Raw genomic sequence first — 21,538 nt, forward strand, 5'->3', positions numbered from 1 at the left:
CAGCCTTGTTTTGGGAGGGAGGGAACACAGCATTTCCGGGCAATCGGTGAGGTCAAAACTTTCTTCTGCACTCTGGGAGCTCACACGACCCTCACGGCCACTCAGATCTACATGGTGCATTGCTGACAGGTCCCAACAGCCCCGCACAGACTGGATGGTAAGGCGAGAACCAGACAGAGAGCGAGACCGAGGACTTGCCTTTCCATTGGTGCTTGGCATGTTTACTTGCTCGGGATTTACATCAAGCACCCCGTCCGTTAGTAGCTTTCCCCAGTTATTCTGCTCTTTAAGAATCATCTGCTAAACGTGAAGTCCACCGGACTTTAGGAAGCATCACTACGAACAAAGCTAGTGGAGCTGATGGAATTCCAGCTGAGCTATCTCAAATCCTGAAAGATGATGCTGTGAAAGTGCTATATTCAATATGCCAGCAAATATGGAAAACTCAGCGGTGGCCACAGGACTGGAAATGGTCAGTTTTCATCCCAATCCCAAAGAAAGGCAATGCCAAAGAATGCTCAAACTACCGCACAATGGCACTCATCTCACGTGCTAGTAAAGTAATGCTTAAAATTCTCTAAGCCAGGCTTCAGCGATAGGTGAACCGTGAACTTCCAGATGTTCAAGCTGATTTTAGAAAAGGCAGAGGAACCAGAGATCAAATTGCCAATATCTGCTGGATCATCGAAAAAGCAAGAGAGTTCCCGAAAAACATCGATTTCTGCTTTATGGACTATGCCAAACAAAGCCTTTGACTGTGTGGATCACAATCAACTGTGGAAAATTCTGAGAGAGATGGGAATACCAGACCATCTGACCTGTCTCTTGGGAAACCTGTACGCAGGTCAGGAAGCAACAGTTAGAACTGGACATGGAACAACAGACTGGTTCCAAATAGGAAAACGAGGACGTCAAGGCTGTGTGTCCTTGTCACCCTGCTTATTTAACTTAGACGCAGGGTACATCATGAGAGACGCTGGGCTGGAAGAAACACAAGCTGGAATCGAGACTGCCGGGAGAAACATCAATAACCTCAGATATGCAGATGACACCACCCTTACGGCAGAAAGTGGAAAAGAACTAAAGAGCCTCTTGATGAAAGTGAAAGAGGAGAGTGAAAAAGTTGGCTTAAAGCTCAACGTTCAGAAAACTAAGATCATGGCATCAGGTCCCATCACCTCATGGGAAATAGATGGGGAAACTGTGGAAACAGTGTCAGACTTTATGTTTGGGGGCTCCAAAATCACTGCTGATGGTGACTGCAGCCACGAAACTGAAAGACGCTTACGCCTTGGAAGGAAGGTTTTGGCCAACTTAGATGGCATATTTAAAAGCAGAGACACTACTTTGCCAACAAAAGTCCGTCTAGTCAAGGCTATGGTTTTTCCAGTGGTCGTGTATGGATGTGAGAGTCGGACGGTGAAGAAAGCTGAGCGCCACAGAACTGATGCCTTTGAACTGTGGTGTGGGAGAAGACTCTTGAGAGTCCCTTGGAGTGCAAGGAGATCCGAACAGTCCATCCTAAAGGGGATCAATCCTGGGTGTTCATTGGAAGGACTGATGTTGAAGCTGAAACTCCAACACTTTGGCCACCTCATGCGAAGAGCTGACTCATTGGAAAAGACCCTAATGCTGGGAAGGATTGAGGGCAGGAGGAGAAGGGGACGACAGAGGATGAGATGGCTGGATGGCATCACTGACTCGATGGACATGGGTTTGGGTGGACTCCGGGAGCTGGTGACGGACAGGGAGGCCTGGCGTGCTGCGATTCATGGGGTTGCAAAGATTCGGACACGACTGAGCGACTGAACTCAACTGAAGTCTTCACTAAGAGATACTCTTCTATCAATCTCGAGGGGAGGGAGATGGGAGGGAGGTTCAAAAGGGAGGGGATATATGTGTACCTATGCCTGATTTTTCCTGCGATTTGACAGACAAGAACAAAATTCTGTAAAGCAATTATCCTTCAATTAAAAAATAAGCTAATTGAAAAAAAAAAAAAAGATCTCTCCTGGACGCCCAGCTTTTCCGCTGGTCCTGGGTCTGAGGACAGGAAACAGTGGTGGCAACAGTGTGGGGAACAGATAAACCCCTTCAGGGTCCAGACAGGTCTCACTTATACATGTGGGCGTGTGGTTCAGCCAGGGGAGGTTTTAGGAAGCATGCATGGAAAGTATTTTTATAAACAATGAGTGCGTCGTTTTAACCAACTAACCTGTGGCTTTGTAATGGGATTCTGTAAAGAATACTGATCCACTGCAGCTCCACAGGAGCTTGGTGACAACAAAGTGACTTACTGCAAAATACAGCTGAACTCGTTTAACAGCAGCTGGATAAACTGTGCACTCTCCCCTGATCTCTAACAACCACCCTCAGACAACAGAAGGCTACAAAAGCTAGAAATTATCCACATGGAACTGAAGAGGGATCAATCTCAAATTCAAGTTAAAAGAAGCATTTATAAAAATCAGAAAACAACAAAGAACAGAGCAGGGAAGTGACACACCTGGGCTGACTAGGACTGAATGCAGACAAACACCTGCCTCAAAGTCAGGGACCACGGCCAGGCCCTTCCCCCGGGCCTTGTCCTGAGAAAGGCCTCTGGGTCCCCAGCCTGGCACCCTCCGCCAGGATGGGAGCCCGCCCCACGGGTGCCCACGTGAGTCGGATGGGCAGTACCGTGTCCTCATTTAACAGGAGGGCAAAGCAGGCCACAAAGCGGGCAAGCGGCACACCCAGGTCACCAACCTCAGGGTGACGGAGCTACTCTGCTGTGCCCGGCAGAAGGGTTCCTGGGCACTGAGCTGCCTGAACCGGAGCGCGGCTGCCCAAGTCCTGTGGGAAGGCCCCAGGAGTGCTCCATCAGCGGGCTGGGAGCAGGAGAGGGACAAGGAAGGCCAGCCCTCGGGCCACTGGACTCCAACAACAGGGGCTCATCCAAGTGACCCGAGGGGAGAGGCAGCGAGCTCCCTCCTGAGGCTCCCTCCATCAGGGTTGCTGTGATGGACAGGAGGGCCTCTGGAGGAAAGCGGGATGGACGGCACCACGGTTAAGTGTCCAGGCTCTGATCAGACCAGTCTGCACCGCACCGCTGGGTATGCGAGCCTGGGCACGGTGCCCGGCCTCTCTAAGCCTCAGTGTCCATATCTGCTGAATGGGGATAACAGCAGCCTGGACCTCACCTGGGTGTCTGCGGGATTAGATGACGGGCTCAGAAAGCACTGGACACGGTGCCTGGCACACAGAGTCTCCTGCACACTGCTACCCACCGTCATTAAATTGGCTTCCCCCAAATCTAATATCTATGGCTCTGATTCAGTCATTTCTTTTAAGAAAACACTACGTGGAAATTCCATGGTGGTCCAGAGGTGAGGACTTGGCACTTTCACTTTCACACCGGTCTGATCCCTGGTTGGGGAACTAACATCCCATTAGCTGTGCAGTATGGCCAAAAAAATAAGTAAAGAAAATTTTAAAAATAATAAATACTACTATGTCTATTATAAATAAGCATGAGATGATTAGAAGGCAAACAAGTGGGAGAAAGGCAAACTGTTACAATTGTCCCAACCAATGACCTATTTCCAACAGAACCATCAGTTCAGTTCAGTTCAGTTCAGTTCCGTTCCGTTCAGTCGCTCAGTCGTGTCTGACTCTTTGCGACCCCATGAATTGTAGCACGCCAGGCCTCCCTGTCCATCACTAACTCCCGGAGTCCACCCAAACCCATGTCCATCGAGTCAGTGATGCCATCCAGCCATCTCATCCTCTATTGTCCCCTTCTCCTCCTGCCCCCAATCCTACCCAGCATTAGGGTCTTTTCCAATGAGTCAACTCTTCGCGTGAGGTGGCCAAAGTACTGGAGTTTCAGCTTCAAAATCAGTCCTTCCAATGAACACCCAGGATTGATCTCCTTTAGGATGGATTGATTGCATCATCAGCATATTTTAAGTGGTGGGCGAGTTTCATTACTTCTATTAAAATGTCAATCATCCACCAGTACGTAACCACATAGTGTTCATTCACTAACACGATAAGGACTCTAATACTTCACAGAGAAACAAAGGCATGCTAAATTACTAAATAGTTTACCTTTCGACGATGCTTCCTTAACTCACTAGACTGATAGATGCATGCAAAGAAATGAAGAGAAACCAGATTTATTGCGACTTTGAAGCTAAAAATTCAAGAATCAATATAGGCAAAGACAGTAAAGCAAAAATGACGGCAAACATATAAGTGAGATGTAGATTTAGAGAACATGTAACTGGAAACAGAACAATTTGTTGGACCACATTAGTTAAATAAGCTATTCAAGATTTACTAGAGAAACACTATACATTATTCCTCAGGAAGATACAATTCTATTACAACATCATGATTTGTTAAAGCACAGCACTGTGTACAACAAAGGGCCTTAACAGTTGTCTGTTCTCAGCCAAACCTCTCTATAAGTTAGTTTCTCTTAATAAAAAAAACATGTTATACTTTAAAATAGTAATTTAACTGACGAGGAAGTTGCCGTAATACCTATTTTAACACTGAACAGATCTAACCACCTGTTGGACATTAATGTAAAATCGTTACCTAGAATTTGATTCCAAACTTCTGAAAATAAATTCATTAAAGCAGGTACCCTATGAAAATATGTAAGAATGAAAGCTAGCGTAACAGCAGGTGGAGTCTTCACATTTTATGAACCATAGAAGATACTTTGTAAAAGAGTCTCGTAGAGACATTAAGCATGCAAAAGCTGATGAGATTTACAGTCTCAAATACAAGCACCAACACAGAAAGGATGTTGTGTCAAAAGTCCATTAATTCTACACATAAGAGGATCATTTCTTCAGGTAAGCATAATCTCAGTTATGAATTACACAGGTTCTGTAGTGTATCATCCATCTACATTATGCTTGTAACTGCACAGTGATAACAATAATTCAAACTTAGTGCTATGGGGGAAAAACACCATTTAATGAGACATGAAGACAAAGCAGAAACCCGACTAAGGGGACACACGCTGTGGACCCCAGACTGCTATGACCAGAGCAAGTGGGAGGACGGGGGAGGGGAGATGGATGGGTAAACTACAGCCTCGGGGGGGTGCGGTTGTGGGAAGCTGGGGTCTGGATTGATGACAACGAAGCAGACAACAGGATGAGACAGGAAATCAAAACCAACGATGAAAGCAGACACACCGTCAGAGAACTCCAGCAACAAGAAAAAATATACAGAACTGTTCTTTTACAAATACTCGGAAAGAAATCAAGCATGAAACCACAGAGAAATCGTCAAAGAATACACACTATCAACTAATTGGCCAGTGATGCATATTATAAAACCAATGTGTCAAAAGACCACAAAATAGACCAGTTATCACTTCACATGCTGCTAAAATGATTCACAGTTAATTTAATTATATGCTGACTAACAATGCAGCTAACATGAAATGGGTGGTAACAAAAAAAGTGATAATACAAGTGCAGTTACAAAGCAGAGTGTTGTAGACATGATTTCACAGGGTAAACAGCAATGCGCTCAGGAAACCTAAGCTAAACATGGAAGAAAGCAGGAACATGCGCTTCAGAGCTGCACACTCTGTCACCAAAAGCCCTAGGTCGTCATCCCATTTTTAGACTCAGAAGAGTGAGGAAGCCCAACTTCTTCCCTGGGGCCCTGGGGCACCAGGCTTTTAACCTGGTTTCACACCCAGAGCTGGCCTGAGCGTGCAGCCAGGTCCAGCAGCAAGCAGACCAGTTTAGATTCTTGGTTTTGTTCCCACCGCATGGCCTGCAGCCTGCAGCCAGGTATCCCCAATGAAAAATGTGCTGCGTGGGTCTCACACGCCAGGAGAGCTGCCTATGGTTACTTTCACAAGGCTGTCTACTCGGTGACAACAGCAACTTCCCTGCACCTGCTGTGTCCAGCACAGGCCGGGCCCAACGTTACAGAGGCAGGCCCTGGCTGAGTTCATGATGACGTGCTAAGCCGGTGGTCCAAATATCAAGACTAATTTGTTGCTGTGCGAGTATGGAATGATTAAAGACTAGGCAGTTTTTAAAAATCTTAGACCTCTAAGCGTAGCAAATGTACCTGAGTTTCTTCTGGGTAAAAACAGAAAAAACAAAAAACAAACAAACAAAAAAGAAAGCCAGTGTGCTGGGGGAGGGACGTGGCAGGGAGGAGGCAGACACATACCAGAGTCTTGATGTCCCGCTGGTCTACTTTCCGCGCCGAGCTGTGCCGCCTCCTTGGGGGCTTGGCGCGCCCACTGCTGGGCGGGCAGGAGCTGGCGAGCGAGGAGGCGGGACACAGGTTGAGGGAGCTCGAGGATTTACAACAACGAAGGTTGCCTAAGCTCCCCTTGCCCACCCTGCTCTCAGTATCCTCGGCCCGCTGCTCCGTGTTCTCCTTCTCTTCTTCGATCAACCTAAAATAGAATAAAACCCGTCACCTGCCTTTGTCAGCAGAGGAACGTGTCTGGACAACAAATGTGGGCTTGCATTCTGTGTCACGATTAGCATATTCCAGGAACAGTTGCTCAATTAACATCTCAGCAAAAAGGTTCAACTTTCCCTCTTTTCAATATTCTCAAACTTAGAATAACTTATCCTTGAGTCTTACAAAGTGGCCCCTGATCATTCTCGTTTGATTTGACTGGTTTACTCTAACATTCTGACGGGGCCTGGGTGGCGCCTCTCTCCCTGTGAGGAGATAACCTGAAGTTGACAACCTTTACCTTCCCTGCTCTCAGGGCAGAGATGCACGGCAGTGCCTCAAGTCTATTCCGCTGGGAATCAGGAACTCTGTACAATCAAAACAGTGAGCCACGAACAAGCTGGAGTTTCTAAACACAAGTCTCTAGACCAGATGAAGTGCTGAATTGATTTTTTTATTTTTTAGGTTGTCTATGTACAAATGCATCACTTGATGAAGTTCTCCACCAGCTTTGTGTGAGTTTCTGGACTCATGTCAATGTGCTGCATTAACCTAGAATTCACAGTTACTGCTCTTCTCCCCTAATGTCTCGCGGATGATGTTATATAGCAGTTTAAATATTCGATTATGCATATAACATGATTTTCAAAATAAAATACAAGATTCTCGCAGGTCGTCACCTCTCCAGTTTCACTTCTCCTTATACACCCTGAAAGTTTTTCACTGTTGATAACAAGTTGATGGAAAGAATTTACCATTTACCTCAAGTCAACATGTTACCTAAGGAAAAATCACTTTTACCTGACAACATGCTGTAAAAATAAACATATTAATATGTAACCGTTCCGTATTTCCTGGGGGAGGGGGAAAGACAATCTTTCTGAGCTGTCTGTGCTCAAACACGGCCCACAAAGCAGTCTGTCTCAGCGTCAAACGTGCAGGCGGCACCACCTGCGTTTGCTGGTTGTGCCCTTCACCCCTGCCTTTCCCCCGGGCCCCCCGCACTCGGCTGACAGGAACGGGCACCTCGGCCTGGGCTGACGTGACAAGAACAGTCTGAGCAGCAGCTCTGCCAGGTCCTGTGCAGGGTCACCGGCCTGTGGCCACTCTGAACGTGGACAAGGGACAGGAGGCAGAGCTGTGCGGGTGCGGCACCAGGCTGGCCTCGGGGCCCCCAGCCACCTGGCCGCACCCAGACCCAAGGCCCCTGCTCGCCATGAGGCGGGCCTTTGGATTCTATCCCGTTTGTAAACTGTTATAACAGCCCAGACGGTGTCTACAGAAAACATCTCACAGACACTGATGAGTTGAGAAGAACTCAAACACATGTCCTTGGACCACTGTCGTACAACAAGCCAATCTTCACACTGTATTAAGTTCAAAAGGAAAATGCAGATCTGAGGGGGAATTTGCCACCCCAAAACCCCAGCTTTTCTGTTTCAGGTGGCTTTTCACCAGAATGTGGGAGGCTCCGAGGGACACACGAGGGCGAACCTTCAGTGCTGGAGGGTGCACGGGCCGCAGGGGACACTGTCACGGCACCTCACCCACCTTGGGGCTCAGAGCTGGTGGGGGGACACCCCACAACGCCCCCCACAGCCCTGGCTGACTGAGCTCTATAATCAAGGGCAATCTCAGAACTGAAAATTCTTGAAGCAGACTTGAAGTCAGTTTCCTTACTATGGAACACTCAGCCTTCTCTAAGGAGAAGACAGCTCCTCAGAGAAGCCGAGTTTCTGGGGAGCTCGGCTCGGGCTCACCCACCGGATCTCTTCGTTGATGGTGTCCAGCTGCTCCTGAAGCATCACAGTCAGAGTCTCGGCATCGCCCTGCCCGCTGGGCGACAGCAGAGCGGCCGAGCTGAAGAGGGTGGCCCTGTCGCCCCCGCCGTCAGACAAGTCTGCGTCACTCTCGAACGCCTGGGCCACGTTGGCCGGCACGCTGGCTTGCTGCGCGCGCTCCCAGTCCTTTTCCTTCAGGGTCTGCACCTGGGCACGAGAGGACCACGTCTCGTCAGCGACATTCAGGGCAGCTCAAGTCTATCAGGAACTGAACACAAGTTTACATGGAAGCCCCAACTGTGGATAAACGGGCCATGCTTATGAGACACTGCCATCTCTTAAGCGAGCAGTACTGAAGAAACAGGCAGGAGGAGAATCCACTTCCTAGATGGCCTGGTGACATTCAGGTCTTAGCGTGGATGGGAGGCAATCCTATGAGGTTATTCACAAGGGTGGGCCGATGGAGTCAGAGACAAAGTCCGAAAATTACAACAATACATCTGTGCCTCCATCAGCCAGGCTGAAGGAAAATAAGAAAAAGAAATCCTTCAGCTCCGCAGCCTCTGGGTCCACCTCAGCGGTCACCACTTGTGTTACTCACCGAGGAGCGCCATCCTCGCAGGTCCCCAGCCCTCCGTTTTCCAGGCTGGTCTGAACACGCACAGACAGGCGCAAGCAGGGCCAGCAGGGCTGGGAGGGCCAGCCCCCCGCGGGGCTCCTCCCGGGGCGCAGGCCCGCGGGCTGTTCTGGGGGACGGCCCCTCACACCGCAAGGCGGCTCTGTCACCAGAGACGTGCGGGAGAGGGCCTGCTGGGCTCCGAGCCGCCCTCCAGCTCTCACACCTCACACCCTTCTCTCTGGCACATCTCCCCCCGGCCCACTCTCACCCAGGTCCTGCCTTCTTTCCCAGACGTGACCTCAAAGCAGCCGAGGGGCAGCCTCGAGGTGCTGGCTTGCTGGCTCCCTGTCCCCCGTGGCCAGCGCCCTCGCCCCTGTCTTCGTCACGACCCCTCCCCAGGGCTGGGCCACCCCCTGCACTGGCTCCAGGACCACCTGCCATCATTCCTGCTCCTCTCCAGCGAACCAGCTGCATATGGCTTCACCCCCATCAGCTCAGCCAGCACGTCCTCTCCCTTCTCTCACCTTAAAATCGCACAAAGGGAACCAGCAGATTCCTCCTCCAGGGCTCCCTGCAGCGCCCACTGAGGGTCTCTGAGAGCTCCCTGGGAGAGGCCTCTACTGTCCCCCTCCCCGCCCAGTCTCCAGCTCTCTGCAAGCAGGCGGTGTGCCCCGCTCGCAGGGCAGCTCCCAGGGAGCTCTGAGGAACCCATGTTACCAAGCCCCCTCCTCTCCTTGCCCTCCCCCCACCCCAAGCATGTCTCTCCCTGGGCACCAGGCCCCGCCCTCCCTGGGGTTACTAGTCAGTCCCTTGCGCCCCTTCTCAACCTTGGAATGCGAGGCACCCCACAGCTCTACCCTTGCACCCCCTATCTCTCCACGGGCACCTGCCTGGTGACTTTACCTTGTCTGTGCCTTTAAACACCATCTGTATGCCCACGACCCAAGTCCACCTTGAGCTGAGTGAGGCCTCTCCTGGATCCAGGCCGGAACACTCAGCTGCTGACCTCACAGGTCCCCTGGACACCCCATGGGCTCATCCACCTCAACAGGGCTGAGGCCCGTCTCTTAGCTCCCTGCCCTGACAGCCCTCCTCAGCTCAGGAAACAGGCTCTGGCCTCGAGCTGCTCAGGCCTGAGCCCGGGGTCCTCCCTGATGCGGCCCTCTCTCTCCCTTATCTCCGCTTGTTGACACGACCCTTGATCTATCTCCGAGTGGCTACTTCTCTTCCGGCCTCCGGGTCTCTGTTCCAGGTCACCCTCCTGGTGTCACCTCGCTGGCCACCCTGTTCACACACGATCGTCCCCCCTCCTCTTAGACAACTCGGGCACTCTGGTCTCCTTCCCCTGCTCATTACTGTCCGACAGGCTGCGTGGGTTTAAAAACGGGTCCACAAATTCTTCCATCCTCCTCCCTTCAAGAGGCAGAGGGGGCAACTCCTGCTCAGCCCCTGAGCGAGGCAGGACTTCGCAGCTCACTCTCGCAAACAGAACTGAAGGTGTGCGGCTTCCGAGACCGGGGCGCGAAAGGCCCCGGGCTACATCCCGCGCTCTCGCTCTCAGAGGGTGTTCTGAGGAAAGCCAGGCCATGAAGAGGTCCACACGGCAGGGACCTGGGCCTGTCCCCACCAGCCAGGTGAGTCTGAAAGCCTGCCATCCAGCCCTGGGGGGCCTTCCCATGTTTGCGTCCTCAGGAGGCCCTGAACCAGGCCCACCTGCTGCAAAGCACAGAAACTGGACTGTGACCTGCTCACTGGGAAGTCACTAAGCTTTGCAGTGATTTGTTACATGGCAGTGGATAAAGAACGCACACGGTTTTTAATTCACTGCTGGAGTCCTAGTTCTGACGATGTCTGGCCCAAACTAGCTGCTCACTGAACATGGCAGCTCAAAACACAGACATGTATGAAAAATTACATGCCATAAATGAGGCGAAAATACAAAGGTACTTAAACTTCCAATGAGAATTCTTCTCACTATAAAATGATGGGTATGTGTATCCATTTACTCGCAGGATGATTTCAATCAAAACGGTGCTAATTAGTACTGTGCTGGGCCTCACAGTAGGCCACAAGTTATCAAAATTGGTTCTTTTAAGAAAAAAAAGCATGCCTTAAAAGGAAACTCGTAGCCAGAAAAAGGAAAATGGGAAGACATAAAGCGATCTATCAACGCTTTGTTCCAAAACCATTTCAGGACCACAGTGTGAGGGGGCAGGTGCCTTACAACGTGGGAGTCACATGAAAAGGTGTTTACCTTCCTTCCTCAGGAATTCACCACTATAAAAGTCAGACACAGTTCAGTAAAAGCCGTTACCTGTCGATGCATAGAATCCTTATCTGCGATTTCATTTTCAAGTTTATCATTGAGGTCGTCGTGCACAGAGGTGGCTTCGCGCTGGGCGGCAAGGTAGCATCTCTCAAGGGTAGTGATTCGCACCTCCACGTCCGTGTTCTGGACCATGGCCTACACCGGGCATTGCAGAGTAGAAAAGGTAAGTCATTATCATGGAACATTCCGATACACGTACGCGTAAAAAAGTTGGACTAAATCCTAAGTTTCAACTCAAAAATAAAGTTAGCGTCCTCAAAATTAAAGTCCTAGACACGGCAGTTTCCTCGGACGTGAGCAAAAACGTGCCTACTTAAAATGTCACATTTGCCACGATTGGCACCCATATGTCTGTATTAACGTTCTGTCTGGCCACTCGGTTTCCCAAGCTTCTCTTCAACATAATCAACCCAAACAGCAAAGAGTATACTAAACTACCCTGTTATTGCATGAATTCCAGGAGGAATGGTATCTGGCATGAAGTCACGACCTCTGTCTGCTACACCACACAGGCGGACTGGATCCACAAGAGGGAGGGACCTTCGACAGATCCAACAGGGACCTCTGAGGCTCGTTTCCTCGGGTAAAAGTCGGAAAACTCTCATGCAATTTCCTCAGAATTCAAGTAATAGTAATGAGTGGAAACAGAAGTCAAAGTTTAACACAACTGGAAGCAGCCTTCTCAAGCCTAATTCTTCTAAAGCAGACTTACACCACATGTATGAAAGGGTCAAACCAGGACCAGAACTTGCTGCTGGTGCAACTCCCGTCCGCCAGGTCAAAATCCACTGCAGGTCCCTCCGTAGTCGACTACTAAGTAACCAATGTGGGCAAAGGCCTGACATTAAAAGTGAAAGGTCTCAAGGCCGCTTTTCCCAGAATTCTCTACATATTGAACTCTGCCACCTAATCTCCTCCTGTTGCCAAAGAGTAGTGGGAAAAGGTTATACAAGCGTGCAAATATTCTGTTTTGAGTTCTCACCTTGAGCTCTCAGAGAATTACTCACACCAAGCTACTAAACAAGGACACCTGCTGTAGCACATGTCGGAGGGGTTCTGTCTGAGACGGTCTCACGGGGGAGGGGTGGGGCAGGGTGGGCGCTGTCTGCCTGCCTACAAAGGAGAGGTGAGGCTCACAGGAGGAGGCCCGAACCCTCAGCACTCTTCTCTTTTCACAATGACCGTTAGGCAGTTTCTCATCAATCATGACAGCCGCAGACACGACCACCAGAAACATCATGACTCTACATGGTTACACAGCACGGGCCTGAGGCTCTGAGGGTGAGCAAACGCCACTCGACCTGTCTGACCGCCGGTATCAATGTCACACATCCCCTCAAGGAGCAGAACCTCAGAAAACTAGAGAAGACGGCCAGGCAAGCTGCCTCAGCAGGGGCCACACAGCGGGCTCCCATCTCTCCGAGAGAACGGGCTCCACAGACGTCACCAGACTCGCCTGAGTGAACCCGAAGGAAATTTCAGCATCATCAGGTATACATTCGACAGGCAGGTGGGGGGGATGAACTGGGAGACTGGGGTTGACGTATGTACACTACTGAGACTATGCGTAAACTCAACAACGAGTAAGGACCTACTCTACAGCACAGGGCAGTCTACTCAGGGCTCTGTGGTGAAGTAAATGGGTAGGAAATCTAAAAAGAGGGATATATGTAGACACACACACACGTATATATATATATATATATATAAATATAAATATAAATATAAATATAAATATATATATATATGACGGATTCACTTTGCTGTACAGCAGACATTGACACAGCAGTGTAAAGCAACTGCTAACTGCTAAGTCGCTTCGGTCGTGTCCGACTCTGTGCGACCCCACAGACGGTAGCCCACCAGGCTCCCCTGTCCCTGGGATTCTCCAGGCAAGAATACTGGAGTGGGTTGCCATTTCCTTCTCCAGTGTATCAAAGGGAAAAGTGAAAGTGAAGTCGCTCAGTTGTGTCCGACTCTTAGCGACCCCATGGACTGTAGCCTACCAGGCTCCTCCATCCATGGGATTTTCCAGGCAAGAGTACTGGAGTGGGGTACCATTGCCTTCTCCAAGAAAAAGGAAAGCAACTAGACTCCAATAAATGAATGAATGGATGAATGAATTTTTCAAAGAGGAACACACTGGGCACCCTAGAACTTGTAGAAATGAGGAGTCCACACCCAGGGTGAGCACAGCGCTAGGGATGCCCTCGTGTTGCTCCACTGCCAATGGACCGCCTGGACCAGGCCTCTTCTACCCCAGAGATCTCGACGCAGAGGCGGGGAGGCCGCCAGTCGCGGTCTCGCCAGCGCTCTGTGCTCCTACTCACGCAGCCATCCCAAAGCTCAGATCAGCCGGAGAACAAGGGACCCACATTCCACCTCAGGACAACAGACACGTCCGCTGTCACTCACTTCGCGGACATCCCGCTGTGGTTGTCTGTTCGCTTCCTCGGACGCGAGGAGCTCCTTCCTGGCCGTGTCCGGGTCCTCCTCCGGCTCTCTCACGTAGGCAGAGAGGTTTGCCAGGCACTCCTTCGACTGGCTCTGCTCCCCTGACTGCCTCTCGATGACCTCCTGGAGCTCGATCACCTTAGCCAGGTCTTCCTCGTGGCTTGGGGAGCCGTCGGAGGATCTCTAAGGGGGAAAGGAAGCCTTAGACAGACAGCCTTGTTTTGGGAGGGAGGGAACACAGCATTTCCGGGCAATCGGTGAGGTCAAAACTTTCTTCTGCACTCTGGGAGCTCACACGACCCTCACGGCCACTCAGATCTACATGGTGCATTGCTGACAGGTCCCAACAGCCCCGCACAGACTGGATGGTAAGGCGAGAACCAGACAGAGAGCGAGACCGAGGACTTGCCTTTCCATTGGTGCTTGGCATGTTTACTTGCTCGGGATTTACATCAAGCACCCCGTCCGTTAGTAGCTTTCCCCAGTTATTCTGCTCTTTAAGAATCATCTGCTAAACGTGAAGTCCACCGGACTTTAGGAAGCATCACTACGAACAAAGCTAGTGGAGCTGATGGAATTCCAGCTGAGCTATCTCAAATCCTGAAAGATGATGCTGTGAAAGTGCTATATTCAATATGCCAGCAAATATGGAAAACTCAGCGGTGGCCACAGGACTGGAAATGGTCAGTTTTCATCCCAATCCCAAAGAAAGGCAATGCCAAAGAATGCTCAAACTACCGCACAATGGCACTCATCTCACGTGCTAGTAAAGTAATGCTTAAAATTCTCTAAGCCAGGCTTCAGCGATAGGTGAACCGTGAACTTCCAGATGTTCAAGCTGATTTTAGAAAAGGCAGAGGAACCAGAGATCAAATTGCCAATATCTGCTGGATCATCGAAAAAGCAAGAGAGTTCCCGAAAAACATCGATTTCTGCTTTATGGACTATGCCAAACAAAGCCTTTGACTGTGTGGATCACAATCAACTGTGGAAAATTCTGAGAGAGATGGGAATACCAGACCATCTGACCTGTCTCTTGGGAAACCTGTACGCAGGTCAGGAAGCAACAGTTAGAACTGGACATGGAACAACAGACTGGTTCCAAATAGGAAAACGAGGACGTCAAGGCTGTGTGTCCTTGTCACCCTGCTTATTTAACTTAGACGCAGGGTACATCATGAGAGACGCTGGGCTGGAAGAAACACAAGCTGGAATCGAGACTGCCGGGAGAAACATCAATAACCTCAGATATGCAGATGACACCACCCTTACGGCAGAAAGTGGAAAAGAACTAAAGAGCCTCTTGATGAAAGTGAAAGAGGAGAGTGAAAAAGTTGGCTTAAAGCTCAACGTTCAGAAAACTAAGATCATGGCATCAGGTCCCATCACCTCATGGGAAATAGATGGGGAAACTGTGGAAACAGTGTCAGACTTTATGTTTGGGGGCTCCAAAATCACTGCTGATGGTGACTGCAGCCACGAAACTGAAAGACGCTTACGCCTTGGAAGGAAGGTTTTGGCCAACTTAGATGGCATATTTAAAAGCAGAGACACTACTTTGCCAACAAAAGTCCGTCTAGTCAAGGCTATGGTTTTTCCAGTGGTCGTGTATGGATGTGAGAGTCGGACGGTGAAGAAAGCTGAGCGCCACAGAACTGATGCCTTTGAACTGTGGTGTGGGAGAAGACTCTTGAGAGTCCCTTGGAGTGCAAGGAGATCCGAACAGTCCATCCTAAAGGGGATCAATCCTGGGTGTTCATTGGAAGGACTGATGTTGAAGCTGAAACTCCAACACTTTGGCCACCTCATGCGAAGAGCTGACTCATTGGAAAAGACCCTAATGCTGGGAAGGATTGAGGGCAGGAGGAGAAGGGGACGACAGAGGATGAGATGGCTGGATGGCATCACTGACTCGATGGACATGGGTTTGGGTGGACTCCGGGAGCTGGTGACGGACAGGGAGGCCTGGCGTGCTGCGATTCATGGGGTTGCAAAGATTCGGACACGACTGAGCGACTGAACTCAACTGAAGTCTTCACTAAGAGATACTCTTCTATCAATCTCGAGGGGAGGGAGATGGGAGGGAGGTTCAAAAGGGAGGGGATATATGTGTACCTATGCCTGATTTTTCCTGCGATTTGACAGACAAGAACAAAATTCTGTAAAGCAATTATCCTTCAATTAAAAAATAAGCTAATTAAAAAAAAAAAAAAGATCTCTCCTGGACGCCCAGCTTTTCCGCTGGTCCTGGGTCTGAGGACAGGAAACAGTGGTGGCAACAGTGTGGGGAACAGATAAACCCCTTCAGGGTCCAGACAGGTCTCACTTATACATGTGGGCGTGTGGTTCAGCCAGGGGAGGTTTTAGGAAGCATGCATGGAAAGTATTTTTATAAACAATGAGTGCGTCGTTTTAACCAACTAACCTGTGGCTTTGTAATGGGATTCTGTAAAGAATACTGATCCACTGCAGCTCCACAGGAGCTTGGTGACAACAAAGTGACTTACTGCAAAATACAGCTGAACTCGTTTAACAGCAGCTGGATAAACTGTGCACTCTCCCCTGATCTCTAACAACCACCCTCAGACAACAGAAGGCTACAAAAGCTAGAAATTATCCACATGGAACTGAAGAGGGATCAATCTCAAATTCAAGTTAAAAGAAGCATTTATAAAAATCAGAAAACAACAAAGAACAGAGCAGGGAAGTGACACACCTGGGCTGACTAGGACTGAATGCAGACAAACACCTGCCTCAAAGTCAGGGACCACGGCCAGGCCCTTCCCCCGGGCCTTGTCCTGAGAAAGGCCTCTGGGTCCCCAGCCTGGCACCCTCCGCCAGGATGGGAGCCCGCCCCACGGGTGCCCACGTGAGTCGGATGGGCAGTACCGTGTCCTCATTTAACAGGAGGGCAAAGCAGGCCACAAAGCGGGCAAGCGGCACACCCAGGTCACCAACCTCAGGGTGACGGAGCTACTCTGCTGTGCCCGGCAGAAGGGTTCCTGGGCACTGAGCTGCCTGAACCGGAGCGCGGCTGCCCAAGTCCTGTGGGAAGGCCCCAGGAGTGCTCCATCAGCGGGCTGGGAGCAGGAGAGGGACAAGGAAGGCCAGCCCTCGGGCCACTGGACTCCAACAACAGGGGCTCATCCAAGTGACCCGAGGGGAGAGGCAGCGAGCTCCCTCCTGAGGCTCCCTCCATCAGGGTTGCTGTGATGGACAGGAGGGCCTCTGGAGGAAAGCGGGATGGACGGCACCACGGTTAAGTGTCCAGGCTCTGATCAGACCAGTCTGCACCGCACCGCTGGGTATGCGAGCCTGGGCACGGTGCCCGGCCTCTCTAAGCCTCAGTGTCCATATCTGCTGAATGGGGATAACAGCAGCCTGGACCTCACCTGGGTGTCTGCGGGATTAGATGACGGGCTCAGAAAGCACTGGACACGGTGCCTGGCACACAGAGTCTCCTGCACACTGCTACCCACCGTCATTAAATTGGCTTCCCCCAAATCTAATATCTATGGCTCTGATTCAGTCATTTCTTTTAAGAAAACACTACGTGGAAATTCCATGGTGGTCCAGAGGTGAGGACTTGGCACTTTCACTTTCACACCGGTCTGATCCCTGGTTGGGGAACTAACATCCCATTAGCTGTGCAGTATGGCCAAAAAAATAAGTAAAGAAAATTTTAAAAATAATAAATACTACTATGTCTATTATAAATAAGCATGAGATGATTAGAAGGCAAACAAGTGGGAGAAAGGCAAACTGTTACAATTGTCCCAACCAATGACCTATTTCCAACAGAACCATCAGTTCAGTTCAGTTCAGTTCAGTTCCGTTCCGTTCAGTCGCTCAGTCGTGTCTGACTCTTTGCGACCCCATGAATTGTAGCACGCCAGGCCTCCCTGTCCATCACTAACTCCCGGAGTCCACCCAAACCCATGTCCATCGAGTCAGTGATGCCATCCAGCCATCTCATCCTCTATTGTCCCCTTCTCCTCCTGCCCCCAATCCTACCCAGCATTAGGGTCTTTTCCAATGAGTCAACTCTTCGCGTGAGGTGGCCAAAGTACTGGAGTTTCAGCTTCAAAATCAGTCCTTCCAATGAACACCCAGGATTGATCTCCTTTAGGATGGATTGATTGCATCATCAGCATATTTTAAGTGGTGGGCGAGTTTCATTACTTCTATTAAAATGTCAATCATCCACCAGTACGTAACCACATAGTGTTCATTCACTAACACGATAAGGACTCTAATACTTCACAGAGAAACAAAGGCATGCTAAATTACTAAATAGTTTACCTTTCGACGATGCTTCCTTAACTCACTAGACTGATAGATGCATGCAAAGAAATGAAGAGAAACCAGATTTATTGCGACTTTGAAGCTAAAAATTCAAGAATCAATATAGGCAAAGACAGTAAAGCAAAAATGACGGCAAACATATAAGTGAGATGTAGATTTAGAGAACATGTAACTGGAAACAGAACAATTTGTTGGACCACATTAGTTAAATAAGCTATTCAAGATTTACTAGAGAAACACTATACATTATTCCTCAGGAAGATACAATTCTATTACAACATCATGATTTGTTAAAGCACAGCACTGTGTACAACAAAGGGCCTTAACAGTTGTCTGTTCTCAGCCAAACCTCTCTATAAGTTAGTTTCTCTTAATAAAAAAAACATGTTATACTTTAAAATAGTAATTTAACTGACGAGGAAGTTGCCGTAATACCTATTTTAACACTGAACAGATCTAACCACCTGTTGGACATTAATGTAAAATCGTTACCTAGAATTTGATTCCAAACTTCTGAAAATAAATTCATTAAAGCAGGTACCCTATGAAAATATGTAAGAATGAAAGCTAGCGTAACAGCAGGTGGAGTCTTCACATTTTATGAACCATAGAAGATACTTTGTAAAAGAGTCTCGTAGAGACATTAAGCATGCAAAAGCTGATGAGATTTACAGTCTCAAATACAAGCACCAACACAGAAAGGATGTTGTGTCAAAAGTCCATTAATTCTACACATAAGAGGATCATTTCTTCAGGTAAGCATAATCTCAGTTATGAATTACACAGGTTCTGTAGTGTATCATCCATCTACATTATGCTTGTAACTGCACAGTGATAACAATAATTCAAACTTAGTGCTATGGGGGAAAAACACCATTTAATGAGACATGAAGACAAAGCAGAAACCCGACTAAGGGGACACACGCTGTGGACCCCAGACTGCTATGACCAGAGCAAGTGGGAGGACGGGGGAGGGGAGATGGATGGGTAAACTACAGCCTCGGGGGGGTGCGGTTGTGGGAAGCTGGGGTCTGGATTGATGACAACGAAGCAGACAACAGGATGAGACAGGAAATCAAAACCAACGATGAAAGCAGACACACCGTCAGAGAACTCCAGCAACAAGAAAAAATATACAGAACTGTTCTTTTACAAATACTCGGAAAGAAATCAAGCATGAAACCACAGAGAAATCGTCAAAGAATACACACTATCAACTAATTGGCCAGTGATGCATATTATAAAACCAATGTGTCAAAAGACCACAAAATAGACCAGTTATCACTTCACATGCTGCTAAAATGATTCACAGTTAATTTAATTATATGCTGACTAACAATGCAGCTAACATGAAATGGGTGGTAACAAAAAAAGTGATAATACAAGTGCAGTTACAAAGCAGAGTGTTGTAGACATGATTTCACAGGGTAAACAGCAATGCGCTCAGGAAACCTAAGCTAAACATGGAAGAAAGCAGGAACATGCGCTTCAGAGCTGCACACTCTGTCACCAAAAGCCCTAGGTCGTCATCCCATTTTTAGACTCAGAAGAGTGAGGAAGCCCAACTTCTTCCCTGGGGCCCTGGGGCACCAGGCTTTTAACCTGGTTTCACACCCAGAGCTGGCCTGAGCGTGCAGCCAGGTCCAGCAGCAAGCAGACCAGTTTAGATTCTTGGTTTTGTTCCCACCGCATGGCCTGCAGCCTGCAGCCAGGTATCCCCAATGAAAAATGTGCTGCGTGGGTCTCACACGCCAGGAGAGCTGCCTATGGTTACTTTCACAAGGCTGTCTACTCGGTGACAACAGCAACTTCCCTGCACCTGCTGTGTCCAGCACAGGCCGGGCCCAACGTTACAGAGGCAGGCCCTGGCTGAGTTCATGATGACGTGCTAAGCCGGTGGTCCAAATATCAAGACTAATTTGTTGCTGTGCGAGTATGGAATGATTAAAGACTAGGCAGTTTTTAAAAATCTTAGACCTCTAAGCGTAGCAAATGTACCTGAGTTTCTTCTGGGTAAAAACAGAAAAAACAAAAAACAAACAAACAAAAAAGAAAGCCAGTGTGCTGGGGGAGGGACGTGGCAGGGAGGAGGCAGACACATACCAGAGTCTTGATGTCCCGCTGGTCTACTTTCCGCGCCGAGCTGTGCCGCCTCCTTGGGGGCTTGGCGCGCCCACTGCTGGGCGGGCAGGAGCTGGCGAGCGAGGAGGCGGGACACAGGTTGAGGGAGCTCGAGGATTTACAACAACGAAGGTTGCCTAAGCTCCCCTTGCCCACCCTGCTCTCAGTATCCTCGGCCCGCTGCTCCGTGTTCTCCTTCTCTTCTTCGATCAACCTAAAATAGAATAAAACCCGTCACCTGCCTTTGTCAGCAGAGGAACGTGTCTGGACAACAAATGTGGGCTTGCATTCTGTGTCACGATTAGCATATTCCAGGAACAGTTGCTCAATTAACATCTCAGCAAAAAGGTTCAACTTTCCCTCTTTTCAATATTCTCAAACTTAGAATAACTTATCCTTGAGTCTTACAAAGTGGCCCCTGATCATTCTCGTTTGATTTGACTGGTTTACTCTAACATTCTGACGGGGCCTGGGTGGCGCCTCTCTCCCTGTGAGGAGATAACCTGAAGTTGACAACCTTTACCTTCCCTGCTCTCAGGGCAGAGATGCACGGCAGTGCCTCAAGTCTATTCCGCTGGGAATCAGGAACTCTGTACAATCAAAACAGTGAGCCACGAACAAGCTGGAGTTTCTAAACACAAGTCTCTAGACCAGATGAAGTGCTGAATTGATTTTTTTATTTTTTAGGTTGTCTATGTACAAATGCATCACTTGATGAAGTTCTCCACCAGCTTTGTGTGAGTTTCTGGACTCATGTCAATGTGCTGCATTAACCTAGAATTCACAGTTACTGCTCTTCTCCCCTAATGTCTCGCGGATGATGTTATATAGCAGTTTAAATATTCGATTATGCATATAACATGATTTTCAAAATAAAATACAAGATTCTCGCAGGTCGTCACCTCTCCAGTTTCACTTCTCCTTATACACCCTGAAAGTTTTTCACTGTTGATAACAAGTTGATGGAAAGAATTTACCATTTACCTCAAGTCAACATGTTACCTAAGGAAAAATCACTTTTACCTGACAACATGCTGTAAAAATAAACATATTAATATGTAACCGTTCCGTATTTCCTGGGGGAGGGGGAAAGACAATCTTTCTGAGCTGTCTGTGCTCAAACACGGCCCACAAAGCAGTCTGTCTCAGCGTCAAACGTGCAGGCGGCACCACCTGCGTTTGCTGGTTGTGCCCTTCACCCCTGCCTTTCCCCCGGGCCCCCCGCACTCGGCTGACAGGAACGGGCACCTCGGCCTGGGCTGACGTGACAAGAACAGTCTGAGCAGCAGCTCTGCCAGGTCCTGTGCAGGGTCACCGGCCTGTGGCCACTCTGAACGTGGACAAGGGACAGGAGGCAGAGCTGTGCGGGTGCGGCACCAGGCTGGCCTCGGGGCCCCCAGCCACCTGGCCGCACCCAGACCCAAGGCCCCTGCTCGCCATGAGGCGGGCCTTTGGATTCTATCCCGTTTGTAAACTGTTATAACAGCCCAG

General features: G+C 49.2%; 1 protein-coding gene and 2 long non-coding RNA genes across 3 annotated transcripts in view; 2 read left to right on the forward strand and 1 right to left on the reverse strand.

Moving 5' to 3' along the window:
• Positions 1-21,538, reverse strand: part of LOC145505797 (uncharacterized) — a 188,764-nt gene that overhangs the window by 104,675 nt on the left and 62,551 nt on the right. Inside the window, exons 22-26 of the mRNA XM_081488700.1 lie at positions 20,030-20,261; positions 13,583-13,804; positions 11,153-11,302; positions 8,203-8,426; positions 6,199-6,430 (exon numbers count right to left, since the gene is read on the reverse strand). Of these exons, the coding sequence (XP_081344826.1) occupies positions 6,199-6,430; positions 8,203-8,426; positions 11,153-11,302; positions 13,583-13,804; positions 20,030-20,261 (1,060 nt within the window). The remainder of the gene's footprint in view (positions 1-6,198; positions 6,431-8,202; positions 8,427-11,152; positions 11,303-13,582; positions 13,805-20,029; positions 20,262-21,538) is intronic.
• On the forward strand, positions 967-6,995 carry LOC145506953 (uncharacterized). The gene is made up of 2 exons (XR_014054467.1): positions 967-1,541; positions 3,920-6,995. It is a non-coding gene; the product is annotated as an uncharacterized LOC145506953 (long non-coding RNA).
• On the forward strand, positions 14,799-20,826 carry LOC145506956 (uncharacterized). The gene is made up of 2 exons (XR_014054468.1): positions 14,799-15,373; positions 17,751-20,826. It is a non-coding gene; the product is annotated as an uncharacterized LOC145506956 (long non-coding RNA).

The sequence above is a fragment of the Giraffa tippelskirchi genome, chromosome 1 (genome assembly GCF_054371585.1).
Source record: "Giraffa tippelskirchi isolate mGirTip1 chromosome 1, T2T-mGirTip1v1.2.pri, whole genome shotgun sequence".
In the NCBI taxonomy this organism is placed as follows: domain Eukaryota; kingdom Metazoa; phylum Chordata; class Mammalia; order Artiodactyla; family Giraffidae; genus Giraffa; species Giraffa tippelskirchi.